The 16,353-nt window shown below is 32.9% G+C and overlaps 1 protein-coding gene across 2 annotated transcripts; it reads right to left on the bottom strand.

Moving 5' to 3' along the window:
* Nucleotides 1-226: 226 nt before the first annotated feature.
* On the bottom strand, nt 227-16,232 carry LOC126815603 (ectonucleoside triphosphate diphosphohydrolase 1). Of its 2 annotated transcripts, none has more exons than XM_050541322.1 (12): nt 16,180-16,232; nt 14,991-15,391; nt 11,232-11,362; nt 10,608-10,728; nt 8,926-9,076; nt 8,281-8,452; nt 6,512-6,745; nt 6,086-6,247; nt 5,531-5,680; nt 5,067-5,186; nt 4,234-4,368; nt 227-2,459 (listed from the first exon to the last, which is right to left on the bottom strand). In XM_050541322.1, exons 2-12 carry the CDS (start codon nt 15,232-15,234, stop codon nt 2,232-2,234), a joined length of 1,848 nt encoding a protein of 615 aa, XP_050397279.1. In that variant the 5' UTR covers nt 15,235-15,391; nt 16,180-16,232; the 3' UTR covers nt 227-2,231. The 2 variants fall into 2 exon arrangements, with proteins under 2 accessions (XP_050397279.1, XP_050397281.1); XM_050541324.1 differs by having other exon boundaries at nt 6,512-6,742.
* Between the last annotated feature and the right edge of the window lie 121 nt (nt 16,233-16,353).

Here is a 16,353-nt window from a genome sequence, read left to right as displayed (position 1 = left end):
TGGCAGCCGCTGGTATATATAGAAAATCACATATATGATGGCTAGAAGTTCATTAACATCATTACAACATAGGAAATATCGAGTTTCAAAATCAGGTTGTTATATCTTCAGGTAGTCCACCACAAAACATTCAACTTCTTGTCATTTACAGAAATGGCACAAGGCCAATTCACACCCACACAACTTTACCTTGATAAATCAATATTAAAAAATTATACCCAATTAGTTAAATAAAATATAAATTTATTTGCATATCATTCTACATCACAGACTTCTGTATCACTTTCATTAAAATTTAACAATAAATGACATCACAAACAAAAAAAATGGAACCATAATTTTATGAAAATCTGGTATTGGAATTTGACATGAAGTAGAGATATTAATATGACAATGCTACAGAATAATATAATCAAAAATGTATAGAGTTAAACCTGCCTCTTGCAGGGTTGTTTTTCTGGCTTCAATTATTCAATCTGATTAAAACCCAGATCCTATTTCGTTTCGATGTTTTAATAGTTCAAAATTTTGTTTACTTGTCTTTACTACACTGGGATTTGTAAGAGTTGTTATATAACCCGTATAAAAAAACAAACGGAGTATAGATCTGTATTTTGATCAGATTGATTATTATTTAGAAATTAATTCACATGAGTTAAGCCTAAAATTAACTCTCTAGACTATTGGGTGACCACGATTTAAATGGATATGAACACCCACAAGATTTAAAGATAAAATAGATAATTGAGGCTCAGTCTCGATTGTCAAGTACCGTGTTTATTTGAATGATAAGTTTTAAAGATATTCAGGAGTGCACATATTATCATCGAATATGACATGTTAATAAATAGACTGTATGAACAAACTACTTAATTATGGTTATTAACCTATATGTTTGAAATTACCTCCAAAATCTATTGTACAATGCATAAAAAAGTTCCCACTTGAAATATCAACCTGTTTACTTGTATTTGCAATACAAAAAGCAATCTGGCTGGGAAGTATAAATAGAAACAAAATATAACGGTCAACGGACATATTTATGTGTGTGAATACCCAAACTGTGACTAATTGTTTGGTCAAATACAAAACTTGAATTATCGTAAAAGTACGGATTTCAGGAGATAACTTTTTTATGCCTTGAAATATTTAATTGTACAAAGGAATATATTTTACCCGAGGTGATTTCCATCACATGGGTAAATCTTAAACAGGCATTATGCAAGAGCTAAATCTGCCTACTGCAGGTCTTTCTTTAGGCCTTAAATGTTACATAAACTATTAATTAGACATTTCTTAACATGACAAGATCATAATGAATTCTCCATGCCATATTAATGATTTAATTTAAAAATGGAGAAGTGAGGCTAAGCTTCGAACAACCGGTACAGTGATTACAATCAAAGGCTAATATCTTCTCTCAGAATAAAGTAATTTGAATGAGATTTTTAATATATTCATTTTGCATAATCTATTTTTGAAATTTTATAGCAAGAACGACTAGCTCTTTATCTAAATTTTACATAACACGTCTTTAAATAATAATAATTAAGTGAAAAAAACTATAACAACAATTGGAAGAACAAATATTACTATTTTATTTTGCCGACATTTTGAAGAGTATTTTGTAGTTAACATTGTTCATGCCATACAAAAGCTCTTTTCTTTTTAGTAGGGATAGTACATGGCTAAATAATTTATTGAAAAAACTATTACTAATTACCGTTACCCAATGTTACAATGTAATAATTACCATTAGTTTATGACAATCATCAGAAAAATCTTTTACAGACATTAAAACGACATATAAACCTTATTTCTATCATGAATTAAATGTTTGTTTTATTTCCCTGACAATCATCTTAAAAATAATCTTCAACTAACAATGTACATATTTTTTTCATTATTAAAATTAAAATCACGTCAAGTCCATATTATACAATAACGATTTAAAAGTTCAAAAACTTCAATTTTAATATAGTGGATTTACTAGAAATTAATATTTCAATGAAGAAAGACTTTAGCTAAAGGTGAATATGACCTCAAGTCACGTGCATTGATTTACATTTAAACAAACTAGCATATGATATGAATAAAAGTTAAAGCATGCCTATCTCAGTGATGGCTTGGCAAACTAATTACCAGCCCAATCTAACTGTAAAGTCAGGTGATCTCAAATCGAAATAAAAATTAATTCAAGCACTGATGCCTCTTTAAAAATACAATATAAATTACACTGCACCGTAATTAGAAAATAATGAATTGACTCGCCCTTTAGTTTTAATATTTCTACGGGCATGACAGGCAAAACCAATAGATACAATAATAAATAGAGTAAAGAGAATAACTAATAAAACAAAGAGTGTAGTACTAAAAGGATCAACTACTATACTAACAGGTATCTGATTACTTTCATTTAACATAAAACCTAAAGCCCATCCAATATCTGTCTTCTCTATCTGAAATTATACAATTACATTAGTGGTATAAAACACTAAAATGCTAATCTCTGATCTGTCATCCCCGAGACAGTAATGCCTTGAAACTGAGAAATACTATCACATCAAACTGCACAACCCATACATCAAAAAGAAGTACACATCGACACCAATTTACAACAAGAAGCCAAGTTTTCTATTAATCATGTGACAGTCCCACTCCTAGTATAAATAAACAAAATGGTGGCTTTCAAGGTTAGTATGCCAGACATAGTATCTGCCAAATGAGTGACAGTTACATCTGTAGGCCTGAAATTTATTTACGTTATGTATTCATTCATTTCATCATGATTTGTAGGGATTTTGACACAGTCATGTGATATATTACAGCCTATATCTTGAAAAGCAGAACATCATCAACTGATAAAATGTCAACTCCATTCAGTCATAAGAGTACATAGACCAAACCTGTTTCCAGCAACTAATCGTTGCTGCCAGATGCTTCCAGTTGCTCACAAATTACTTACAACTAGGTGTACTAAGTCACAAGTTTGGTCTACACCAGGCCTATCTTGATCCCACAATAAATTGTGTCATATTCATTAACAAAGAAATTACACACACAGCCAGCTTTGATGTCTTTGCTCTCCTGAACACTGTGAAACGAGGCAGGATTAAATTACGACAGTATATGTCAATGCAATTCATAAGAGCAATAACACCATCTTATTTATAAGGTTTGTTTTGGATATTGTCAAAAGAGAAGTACCATTTTCTGACAGCACCAGAGGAGATTTAATTAAATATCTATATTACGATGTTGCTCAACACAAACTAGACAGTAGTTTAGATCAGGAGTAATATATGGTATATATATATTTCAAATATTTTCTTTATAAGTGAGAGGAAATTGAAGACAAACAATGAGGTGAAAGATGCATTATGTAAGATTTAGATAAACAGCAGGCTGTTCTTGCTATAATAGTTCAAAAATAGATAATGCAAAATAAAAAATATTGGAAATTTCATTCAAACTACTTTATTCTGAGCAAAGTTATCACTGTTTGAAGTTTTGACCAGATGTGGCATAGATGTCTATTATCGTAGCAACGGTACTTGTTAATTGATTATAGGCTTTTCATGTGAATAAATGTCTAAATTGAAGCCAAAATAAAGACCTGCAATAGGCAGATTGAGCTCTTACATAATGCATCTATAAGCTGGCAACAAAATATTCCTTGTCGCTTCCATTCACTGTGTAGAGGAACTGAATGACATTGGTTGCAAATTTGAAAATGTTAAGTTGAACAAGTTGAGCTGATTATCTACTTGCTTTAAGCTTTCTTATGATCTGAGGCTTAGTGGCAAAACAACTCTTCCCTTTAAATACATTACAAGATTTCATTGGAAGGGGTGTTTAGTATTACTCTGAACAATTACCGGTACTATGTGACTGAATTTCAATCAGGTTCTTCTTTTTACCAAATCAACAATTACAGAAAGGTTTTATAACAAAATTCAGACATGCAAATAATTTTCACAGTTTCACGGCACAACTATTAGAAAATTCCACATACGATTAAATTTCGATAGGTTTCATCCTAATGAATACTTGAACAATCACAGTACATTAGGAAAAGAACCTCAAAACTTAATTATCTAGAGTGTCAACAAGAACTGAGGATGCATGAACTGACAAGAGTGAGAGAAGTGATGACAATATACTTCCCCACAAAAATCAACATACTTTATTCATAAAGAAATAGTTAGAAAGTTTTGTTTATATAATATTTACCTGTCCAACAAATCTTAATGTATTCCAGTTTTCATCATTAAATTTATAACCTTTCGTTAACATAGTTATAATGTAGTTAGCCTGAAAACAATACCATGGTCTTTGTTTAGGTAATACAGCAGGAATATTTTCTACCTGTAATAAAAGAATTTCTTTCATTTAATATTATAACATAATAATCACTTTCAAATTTCATCTATAAAAATAAGTTTAAATGAAGGACCTTTATACTCCTTTTAAATGTTGAGGATCTAATAATATTAAACTATTTCAATGATAGAGAGAAAGAAATGGGGTTTAACATCCACTCAACACAAACTAGGTCATTTTGGGACTAACATATGGTTCAATTTTACATCAAAAATTTGCTTGCGCATAGGGGACTTTAGCAGTGGGAGGAAATCAGAGGACCCGGAGAAAACCCACGAGTTTGGACAGGCGACCCTACTCCATGTCATGTACAAGCGGGGAGTTGAAACCATGCCATTTGACTTAATGACATACCTTGTGATTTAACATGCACGCTTTAAACCATTCAGCCACCCCCCTCCCCTATTTCATTGATACTATCCATATCAAATACCTTATAAGATGTGAACATATATTGGGTTTTTACCATATTATCATTTCATATTAAAAATCCATTCAATATACACTAGCCATTAGTAATTCAAAAAGACTAAATTAACATTTAACTGATTCTGTGTTCAATAATAAATAGATGACAAACTTATCGAACTTAGTCAAGGTATTCATGTAATGAAACCAGACACTCCTTCTCCATTAGAAACAGTGATATCGTGTTCTGGAAAGAAAATATTTAAATACCATACCTCTTCCCAGGTTTTAGAACAGAATTCCTCAGTAGTCTTTTTAAATTCTTCTAACGTAAATTGTTTATTATCTTGTGTTAGATTTAAAAATGTTGTCACAAAATAAAAACTGGAGAATGCCTAAAATATGAAATTATATACATTAAAACAGTCAACAGAATACTTGTATATATATCGCACACTTCCAAGTATTAACCCATTCTTCAGTTGCACTCTCATCTGAATCCCTCTATTCTATATGTAAACTGAACAGTCCTAACTCTTGACATAGTAATGACTATATTATACTCAAAATGCACAGAATATCTTAGTTGAAACTCTTGAATTCAAATGCCTGTATTTTTGTCTGAACTTGTGAGCCAATGCAATGCAACTGAACATGCTGTACACCTAAATAAGTCTGTGTTATTTTGGGTATACATCCGCCCCTCCCTTAAAATTACTAAAAGAAATTTAAAACTTACATAAAATTCACCAAAAACATCTGGTTGATACTGTCCATTAAATGAACATTGTTTATAATTACAGAATTCGGTAAAATTAAATAAATTTTCTTCTACAAATGCCTGACATGCAGTAGCATTACTTTCCCCTACAAAATGGAATGTTTCATTCTGAAAAAAATGTATTTAAATAGCATAAAAATCGTGAATTGAACTTTTGAATTCCTGATAAGACAGTACTATATAGCTGTTATATAGTTAGCTGATCATTTACAATTTCTTTGGCTGGTATTCATTTCCAATGAATACAGATACTACTCCATACTCTGCTATAATAGCTCCTACTATATACAACATTTATGCATCAGCCAAGTTCATTAGTTTTGTCTTTTATCACTATCAGTTGGTCTTAAAGACATCATTAATGTTGTCGAAATGAATGAAATTTATCAATCACAATCTGTCTTACAACCATTTTACTATTACTATTTCTAAATAAAACATAATATCACAAAATGTCTTGGTACGTCAGGTGGATCTTTTTGACAGTTCATATATGTGTGAAATATTACTTACCATATCTGTGATATCTGCAGGTAAATCTATATTATAACCGTAAGTTTCTATAGCATGTCTACCACTAGAACATGGTGCTTTAAATACATTCTCATATGTTGTGTTAATAACAAAATCTTTTGGTGCACATGGATCTTTAACTGTTAAATTGTAATTCTGTTGCTATAAATTGTAAAATAAAACATGTAATGAATTAGAGAGTTCACCATTATTTCATCAATGAAACAATATTCGTTTATCAAAGAAGGACAGTTCCCATTTCTAAAGTCACGCATTCCCAGGTAATGAATATGAAAATAGCAACAGTTTTGTTCTTCTAGACATTGAAAAAAATTAATACTGTTTTTGGATTAGGGATTTTCCCATTTCATTAGAACACATCTTGAGTAATTTGATGGAAAATTCCAAATCAGTTTTAATACTCACTGCTGCTAAAGCTGCCTGAACTCTTCTTATAGCTTCATTTACTCCATAACAAAGAAAACTGTGTGTATAGAGAGTATAATTTTCACCATATAATCGCACTGTATTACTGTAGTTAGCAGGCATGCTTGTAGAATTAGCTGGTATAAAAGATATCTGAGCTGACGCACCACCCATATCTAAAGCACCAATAGTCTTAGATTTTACAGCATTTAATTCTGATGGCAGTGGGTTCTTCTTAAATGTAAAATCATAAATCATAATACATTTCTCCCTTTACTATTTTGAAAATTCACAATCTAAAGAATTAATGTTGTCTCCAGATTATTTAATTTTAAGTACTCATCAGTAAGTACTGACCAACCAAACTTATTGGAAGAGTTATCTTCCCTTGGACCACAACGATAATGAAGAGATTTGTAACGCTGTAATGTTGATTCATGTCTACAGATTATTGCATTAATGATTTTTCATAACAAAACACAATGCAAACAACATTAAACATGCATTATGCAAGAGATAAATCTGCCTATTGCAGGTCTTTCTTTAGGACTGAAATGTTATCTTAATTATTAATTAGACATTAATTAACTTATCAAGACCATATTAACTCTTGATGCCATCGTTAACCTGTGATACTTAGTGGATTTGAATACGTTTTATGATGGGCGATGGATAATTGAGACTTTGTTCATTATTATACCAACTGTAGTAATGACGATCGAGACTAGCCTAAAATTGAATCACTAATATCTTGTTTCCAATTATAGGGTTTCACAATCAAAACTAGGAAGTTATAACAAAAATATAATCAGTACCTAAGACATTACAAATTAATAGAGAAATTACCAGCGACCAAACATCCAACATTAATAGGGTTTTCCAATATAACAATTTAATAAAATAACAGGCCAATCTTCTCTAAACTGATAAAGGCATTACAATATATATATATATAGTGTTTATAGTTATAGGTGTTAATTTGATAGACCAGGAGAATATAATTATAAGAACATAAATCCATAACATGATAATTCACAAGAAGTCGTGCATTGGCTGAAAAAGTTCATCAGGATTTTTAGGTGTGGTTTCCCCTTGTCAGTTGTGCAGGATGAAGGGCCTGACAAGGACAGCTGTCTAGTCTTTCAGATGGGACAAAAAACTGAGGTCTTGTGTCTACACTGGCGTTAAACCCCATTTCATTTCTGAAAATTCACGACTATATCAAATCATCCCATGCGTTGGATATAAATAAACCAGTGTCTGTATTGATAGTCAAGCTGTGTGTTTGGATTTCTATAGCTTCACAGATATGTAGCTGTTTACAGGATTTGATATTCCTGGCGAGTATCTGTTGGTTTCTCCATTTTATGGTATGGTTGAATGATTTTTGATTTATGTCTACAGAATAATACATTATTGATTTTATCAAGGGCAACCTATACACAGATAGTTATCTCCCCTTAGACCACGAATTTGTTATGTATAAGAAAACCAGTTAAGAAATATACCGGTATAGTCAAAAAGTTAACAAATTTAGAGTACTGGAGAACTATCTACAAATCTAATTAACATGGAAAACAATTTCTGAGTAGAAAGAGTTATCTCTTCTTTGACCACAATGTAAAAGGCTTAAAAACAATCATATGTAACACAAACTATTCTAGAATGTCTAGACAAATCTGATAAATTCCTATGATGAATTTTTGCCATAAAGTTTAACAGCTTGTATTTTCTTTAGATGTATGTGTAATGATATTTAAATAACTTACACCATTAAGTGATTTACTGATGTAATTACTTGTAACCCAGGAAAATGTTCCTTCTTCTTCTCCACTAATAATTCTAGCTTGTCTGACAGGATCCGTGAAATTAAATGGATATTCTTGTATTGTTTTACGAACTTCGATCAAAATAGCACTACTTTGATTGGAATTAACTTCACTGAAAAGAAAAGCAGGAACTTAACATGATTTTAAGAGTAAACAGAAATAACGCTTTAGTAAATATATGAGTGTGTGAGAGAGAGCAGTTCATTCACACTGATTAGGTGAATTCACAACTAACATGTGTGTATATATTTAATTTCAATAATTCATTTGTGTGCAGGTGTCTTTATAACACTGCCAGGCAAACAAAGATTCTGAACTAAAAACACATGATTAGATTGCCACGTACAAGCATGGGATTGCATTACACACATCTTCATCAATTACACAAACCCAGTGATCTACAGGACACTTGCTATACAACTTCAACCCTCCTAAATTAAAATGCCAAAGTTTGTGAAGCTATTTGATCTCCTCAAATAAGAAGTTGTGGTAGGCTATGATGAGTAGGCGCTACCACATATAATCCAAGAAAAGTAAACTTTCCAGTATTCAAAAAAAAATCTTGGAATAAAGGATAAACCTTACTTTAATAATCTCATACCAGCTGTAGCTCCAAGATATACTGGAGATGAACTCCATTTATCATCTGGTATTGTGGTTTTAGCAAAGTCTAAACAATGTCTCAATCCATCAGTCAAGCCTTCAGGATTTGCTGCATATGATGATATACCTTTACCTATCATAAAGTCAGAAAACACATATCATTGGTGGGGAATCAAAAGGTTATATCTGGCATTTTTGCGAAATTCACTTTTTTGCTTCCTCGGAAATGTGAATTTTCTTGTGCATCTTTTCATCTAGTTGTCATATTTCTAAGCCAGTAAAAATATGTTTTATAGATATTGTTTGAAAATGTTATATATGAGGTGTTACAGAAAAATATCAATATTCAGAACAATAATGTCTTATTTCCTTGAAAAAATCAACTTTGTCACACTTTGTGTCTTAACAAAGCATTACAATCAAACGAAATATAGCCAGCATTTTTTTATGGTTAGTTACTTATTATTGAAATCATTGTTGAGCCTCTACTGTGTGAAATCTATGAAATTGAAGCAGGTAAAGGTTAATTTTTTCATGAGATATGTCTGCTGTATATTTCTGCACTAGATGTTTAGCCTGATATGTGCTGTTAGCTACATACTCTTTTACTGTTTAAACGGATACACATACATTTTTTACCTAAATTTTTGAGAAAATCTTTAAAAACATGTTATTTTACATACAAAATTGTGACATGTTGTTTCTGCACAACATTTTGATTCTTAACTTCTAGGCAATTTTTGGCTCTCCACCGACGATATAATGAATGAAGTATTTATTTATTATTTATTTCAGGACCAACATACACATCTTTCATTACTCGTTTGTGTGTTTTTATCTTTAGCAAAGGGCAGAAACCCCAAATCAGAGAGAAAACTTATACAAACAATGAAATGAAATGGGGTTTAACATCCTACTGTTCTGCTCCGAACTGGGCTAATGAAGACATTCATACGCCATACAGTGTGATATGAGGGAAATTTTGCCTGGACAGCGGCACTACTGTCTACTCTTATATTGAATTTCAACTGTCAAGGGATCTTTTACATGCACGCCAATGTGTACACGGGACCTCGGTTTTTCGTCCCATCTGAACGACCTGTCCTTATCAGGCCCTTCGTCCTGCATCACTGACAAGCGGGGGAACCACGCCATAAAATCTGGATGAACTTTCTTGGCCAATGCAGGGATCGAACACCCGATCTCCAGGTTAGCGAGCCAGCGTCTTACCCACTTAGCCACCGTGACCCCCTCTTATATAAACAAGCACGCAACTCTACTGGTTGCTACTAACAAGTCTGGGTTTAAAACCACCTAACTTGTCTCCATGATACACCTTATGATCTAAATAGTGTGCAAGTCCCAATGTCAATATTGCCTGTACATGTAGTATCACAATTACAATTTAATACAACAACTACCATTTTCTATCAGTCCTACTTTAAAGAAAAATAAACCTGATCTTGATAAGGCTTTTCAAAACTGGGATAATAAAAAACATAGAAGTATTGTGTGAGTTATCATTGCATCATATTGTATATAACTATTCCATATGAAAGAAAGACAAGTATTAAAATATGGACAACTTTTTAGATTAAACTTCAATCTATTTTAACAGTCAAAATTAAAAGCCCTGGTGGCAACAGTCCTTTTATAGTACTTACCTGGCGCTTTACATGTTTCACCAGTTTGGGATGCTTCAGCCGTTTGTTTATATTTAGCACCATCCCATTTATATATATATAATGATGTATGGGATGATCCAGCATCCATAACTATACCATACTAAAAATAAATGGAATTATTTTTAAAAAGTTATTAAGTCTTTATCCTATTTTGCACTTCTAGACAAGCCTGAATATGACAGTAGGAGAGCATGTTACAAATTTCCCTTTTAAGTGAAGCCTATATCAGTACAGGCCTGAGCGGTAAAATACAGTAGATGCTTACGGCTAGCCCCCCGGATCCATTCACTTACATGTGAATGGACATTTGTTGTTTTCTATGCCTATGATGCAGAACTCATGCTGGAGTAAAAAAGGTCTGATGTGTAACAGTTTCAAATAATCTCAATATGTTGGAGTTTCTTTGTACAAAATTGTAATTTAATCGGACAATACTGAATCTATTTACTGGTACATGTACTTCAAATAAATTCTAAAATTTGTAAGAAACCCAATTTCAGCGAAATAAACAGAGAAACCCTAACTATTTTGTCCCTTTAATTACAGGTATGGAGCTATATCAACATCTCTGCTGAAAAAAAATACATGTTTCAAATAACTTACATCAAATTCTTTATTTGGTACTTCTGATTTTAATACACTAACAGTAATAAGTCCAATAGCGCCAATCAATAAACTAAGTACACACATAAACCATATAGTGTTAAATCCTCTATCTTTTTTAAATATATGATCTACAAAATAAAATTAATCATATTATATTTTCAGTGACTTTAAATGTTAAAATTTAAATCACTTCGGAATCCCAAATTTGAAATGCATGTATTATTGAGTTTAAGGAATGTCTGGGCAACAGCATAACAGACATGACTCGTGTATTCATAACTGTCAGAATCCATATTCTTTGTCATAAACCAAACTCTAATGTTACAAAAAACAAAAATAATTTAGTAAGCTTATAACCGGACAGAACAGTAAAGACCTCAATTTCAGTTTAAGATTGACAGGTACTAAGAAACTATGACAAGAGTAGTCTTTGAACCCCTCATTTAATATGCAAGGACAACATTACCTTAAAATGGGCGTTAATAACTTAATATCATCATAATCCCTACTTTTTGTTAAATTACAAACTGAATCTCATTATAGCACAGTTTGGTATAGCAGGAAAACAATAAAATAACAGGGCCCCTTTATACATGTAGAGGATAATAATATCGTCATTTATAAAGCGCATTAATGCCAAGGAAAACAGTTTCTAAGGTGCTGCTTGTTTTTGTATTCACTGATTATTTACAAGATCAGGGTTTTGAAATAAGAATGTTTTGAGTTGAGTTGAAATTTAAAATTGCCCACAGACGGTAATTGTTTCATTGATTGTGGTATCGGTAGTCTATTCCATAGAAAGGGACCAGCATAAGAAAAAGCATGTTTTCCAAGTTGTAAGTTCAGGCGCGGATCCAGAGGGGGGTCCAGGGGGGGCCGGACCTCCCCCCCCCCCTGCTCAGGCTAGAAAATTTGAAGGGTCCGAGAAACTTAAATCTAAAAGCATGAATCTGACCCAAAAATTGGGAGTTTGTATACATTGAGTTGAGTCATGACTTCATTCCATTGTGGGCAAAAACAAATAGTCACATACAGCACTGGCAATTAGCCAAAATCGTCGACAGCATAAATTGCCGTCGGGACCAATTGACCCCACGGCAAATCGCCTATTGACGTCGGCAATTTTTTAATACCGTACTGTATGAAAATATAAGTTTATTGAAATTTAAAGAGTTTTATTAACGCTGTTCGCCTGTTGACGTTGAATATTGTTGTGTTTGCTTTGTAATTTTATCGGCAGCTTTGATAAGAAAAAAAACCTGGTCATTTATTTTATCAAATTTAAAAAAAGATTAAAAAATATGCTAGCGGAATTTATAAGATTTTTTTAAAAATTTGATACATAACATATTCACTGCTTATGTTTTATTATTATTATTATTATTTAATTAATATTATTATCATAATACCTGAAGAGAATGTCTAATTAGGTGAACTGGGAACATGCCCTTACCGCGAAACAGTGGAAGGTAGGTCTACTACAGCGATCGAGAGTGCAGGTAAAATACTTCCGACAGGTCGTCATTCGTAAGACCTTTTTATACGCGCATTTAAAACAATTGCTGCGTGAGACGTAACACCATGTGTGTTTGAAATCAGGTAATTAGAGATTAACAATAAACTAAATTCATCATCAATCCTCACCTGTGAAGGGAGCATTCCCCATCAACATTTTAAGGACATTTTAAGCGATTTTATTGGCGATTTTTAGACCTTTAATTTTGGAATTTACCTTCCGGAGATACGTCAGAATGCGCCAAATTGAATCTAATTTACCAAATTTTTGTAGGGCAGAGACCCCAGATACCCCGTTACAACGTTTAGCGCCTTCGGCGCTCGCGGTGGTGGTCTATGCCCACCGCAATTAGTTTAGCAATTATCCAACCTAGACCCCCCCCCCCCCCCTGCAAAAAATCCTGGATCCGCGCCTGAAGTTAATGGCTGGAGATTTTAGAAGATGTTTTTTTCTGAGAACGGAGATTTCTGCTGGTAGAATAGGGTTCTACAAGACATTTTATATACATTGATTGTGGTACCAGTAGTCTATTCCATAGAAAGGGACCAGCATAAGAAAAAGCATGTTTTCCAAGTTGTAAGTTAATGGCTGGAGATTTTAGAAGATGTTTTTTCTGAGAACGGAGATTTCGGCTGGTAGTATAGGGTTCTACAAGACATTTTATATAAGATGGAGCTTGGCCGTTTAACGCTGAATTGGGAGCCAAAGTAAAGATTGCAATATAGGGGAGATGTGTTGATGTTTTCTAGTTTTAGTAAGGAGTCGAGCTGCTGAATTTTGAACATGTTGTAGTTTGTTAATCTGATAATCTGGTAAGCCATATATGATTTTGTGCAAGTGTGATCTGTGAACCAGGATATCAGCCCCAGTAATTAATATGCCGTTATTTGTCATTTTGTACAACCATACAAGCAACACACTTCAACAAACTAACAAGAGATACAATGGCCTCATTAACTCACCGGTTTTAAGAGTATGTTTGCATTGACGAAACTTTTATTATTGTTATTTCCTTGTATAAATCAAAGAGACAATCACACATATTCAAAAGCATCATACTGTGACCTGAACAAACTTTTTTGAAATATCTAAAATCAAATGTTCCCTTAAAATCTGCTTGTATAATCCTGGCAATGGGTTCTGGCAATAGTTTTTAAGTGAATCAAAAAGTCAAAAATGTTTAAATTTGTCCCTTGAAAATGTGCATGTCCTGTCCCTTCGAACACTCAATCAACATACCTACCAAGTTTTTTTCAAATCCATTCAGAAATTTAAGACAAGTCGACAATTTTCCCATTCAAGGTAACCTTGCACCAAAACTATGGGATCCAGCAGCTTCATTTGCAAAAATCTAAATAACCACAAGTGAGGTACCATAAATACCAATGTTTATTAAAATTCATCCAGTACTTTCAGACAAACTTATATTTTTATCATCTTAGGATAATTCTTACCAGATTTCAAAGAAATCTGTTCAGCTATTCTGAGGAAGAAGATTTTGTAAGATATCTTCAATTACCCCTTATTAAAAGTTCTCCATTCTGGCCCCTATAGAGGCAAGAAACTGCATTCGAAGAAATCAGAGTAAACAGTACCATAGCAGTATACCTATCAAATTGTGTTGAAATCCAAGAACTTTATGAGAAAAAGTTGAAAACGACTAATTGTTAACACCGAACGGATGGATTGGCTCCTGATACTTGAGGTTTGAGGGAGTGTGTCTATTCTTCCCGTTCAATCAAATCTATCCTAAGTACAGCAACATGACAGCCTGTAATTTAATCTGGGGTCTTCCCTAAAACTTTGGACAGTGATTTAAGCTATTAAAAACAGTGAAAGTATTGTTCGTCTCCAAACAGTATTGTTTACATTGTATTCGTTTTGATAGCCTCGTTTGTCATGCAATTAGTTTTTTTGCAACATTCTGCTATGCGCTGATTTATTGGGTGCAATAAAATCGAGAGTCATAATGTAACGTTATGTAAACATATTTGGTCGAATTTGGAGCTCTGTTTAAAGCGTAATGATATTGTTATGCAGTTAGCTATTGACCAGTCATAATTTGGAACAGAAATATGCTTCCATTACAGCAGTGTTAAGTGGGATTAGCTCTAATCAAACGAAACACTGCGAGCAGTATGGACAAACACAGCCTTAAATAACCCATCACTTCATGGAACAAGACATTGCCCAAGAAATTTACAATAATAACAATAGAAACATCAATAAACTTTGCCAACCTTCATCAGTCCAATGGACAACCTCTCCACTGCGTACATTACATGTAGATAATGTAGCTTCCCTTGGTAATAATTTATTTGCCGCATGACGTATACAGTAAGATGGCTTTAAAGGAACATGGGCTTCTGCACAGATCCGTCTCAATAATTGTTCAACATTTTCGTTAGGGTTCATTTTAATTCTATATCTGCCCTGTGGTCCTTCAGAGGGCAGAATACTTTGAACGATAACTTCAATCTCCATGGCTTGTGATTGTTATGAAAGCTGCATGTGTAATTTGTATTTTATCAGTACTGGTATGTCTACAATAAAATTTCAGGAAGTGATCAACCAATGCTTCAAATTTCTCTTTCAGATAGTTAGGAAGGAACAGGTTTTGAATACACACAACAAATTTCACCTGTAATAAAAATTGAAAAAGACAAAATGACACACAAATCTTGTTCCTTCGTGAAAACAGTCTTTGCTTCATTTAAAGCACTGCACACCTATTACTTAAGTTGTCTTATGATTGGTGTCCCCATGGGACTATAGTACTCAGCTCAGACAACATTTGAAGCAGCCCCTTCAGGCCTACCTGTTGACATGAGGTGGAGGTATAACTTTAACAAGAGCTCCAGCGTGACCCTGTCTGTATATATACAGTAACACATAAAATATTGTGAAATTATGTTTGCAACCCCATCCGATCATTTTAATTGCTCAACTGGGCCTATATTTCAACTTATGATAAGAATCATAACATGACATTTCTTGCCATTTGGCAATATCAGCAAGAATGACAGTCCTCAGTCTGAGCCTATCAGTGAGTATGATTATAATATCAACATGACAGTTGAGTCAATGTGAATGTTCAAAACAAACTCAATACTGCACTTACAGCTAATGTCAATTGAACAACTTGAGAAATAAAATATAGATAACAGAAAGAGTCAGGTGATGTTAAGCGTCATGTGACAATTTTGTAATTTTATCTGTCAAAAAGACGATTAAATATTTCACTGTTTTTCATTTCTATTTCTCTAAGTTTATACAATTTATTAAAACCGAAAGTTTGTATATGGGATTAATATTTATACTACCAACGCCATAAATCAGATACAAAACATATATTCGATTCTGGGATCAAGACACACCCAGTCTTTCGTTTTATCTAAGCCATGCCATAACTAAAACATTCATGTTTACCTTTACAGAGAGCTTTCTAGCATCAAAACAAACGCCGCCATTTTCTTTTAAAAAGCACTTAATAATACACCACGTGAGCCCTTCTTTCGAATAAATGTTCATGAAAATGATCAAATGTATGCCTCCCAAAATTTTTAAAAATAGTAAAAAGTCAGTTTTTGGCAAATCCGCTTG

This window comes from Patella vulgata, chromosome 3 (assembly GCF_932274485.2).
Source record: "Patella vulgata chromosome 3, xgPatVulg1.2, whole genome shotgun sequence".
Classification (NCBI taxonomy): Eukaryota; Metazoa; Mollusca; class Gastropoda; family Patellidae; genus Patella; species Patella vulgata.
The sequence above is the reverse complement of the archived record's forward strand: the minus strand, read 5'-3'. Positions and strand labels throughout refer to the sequence as shown.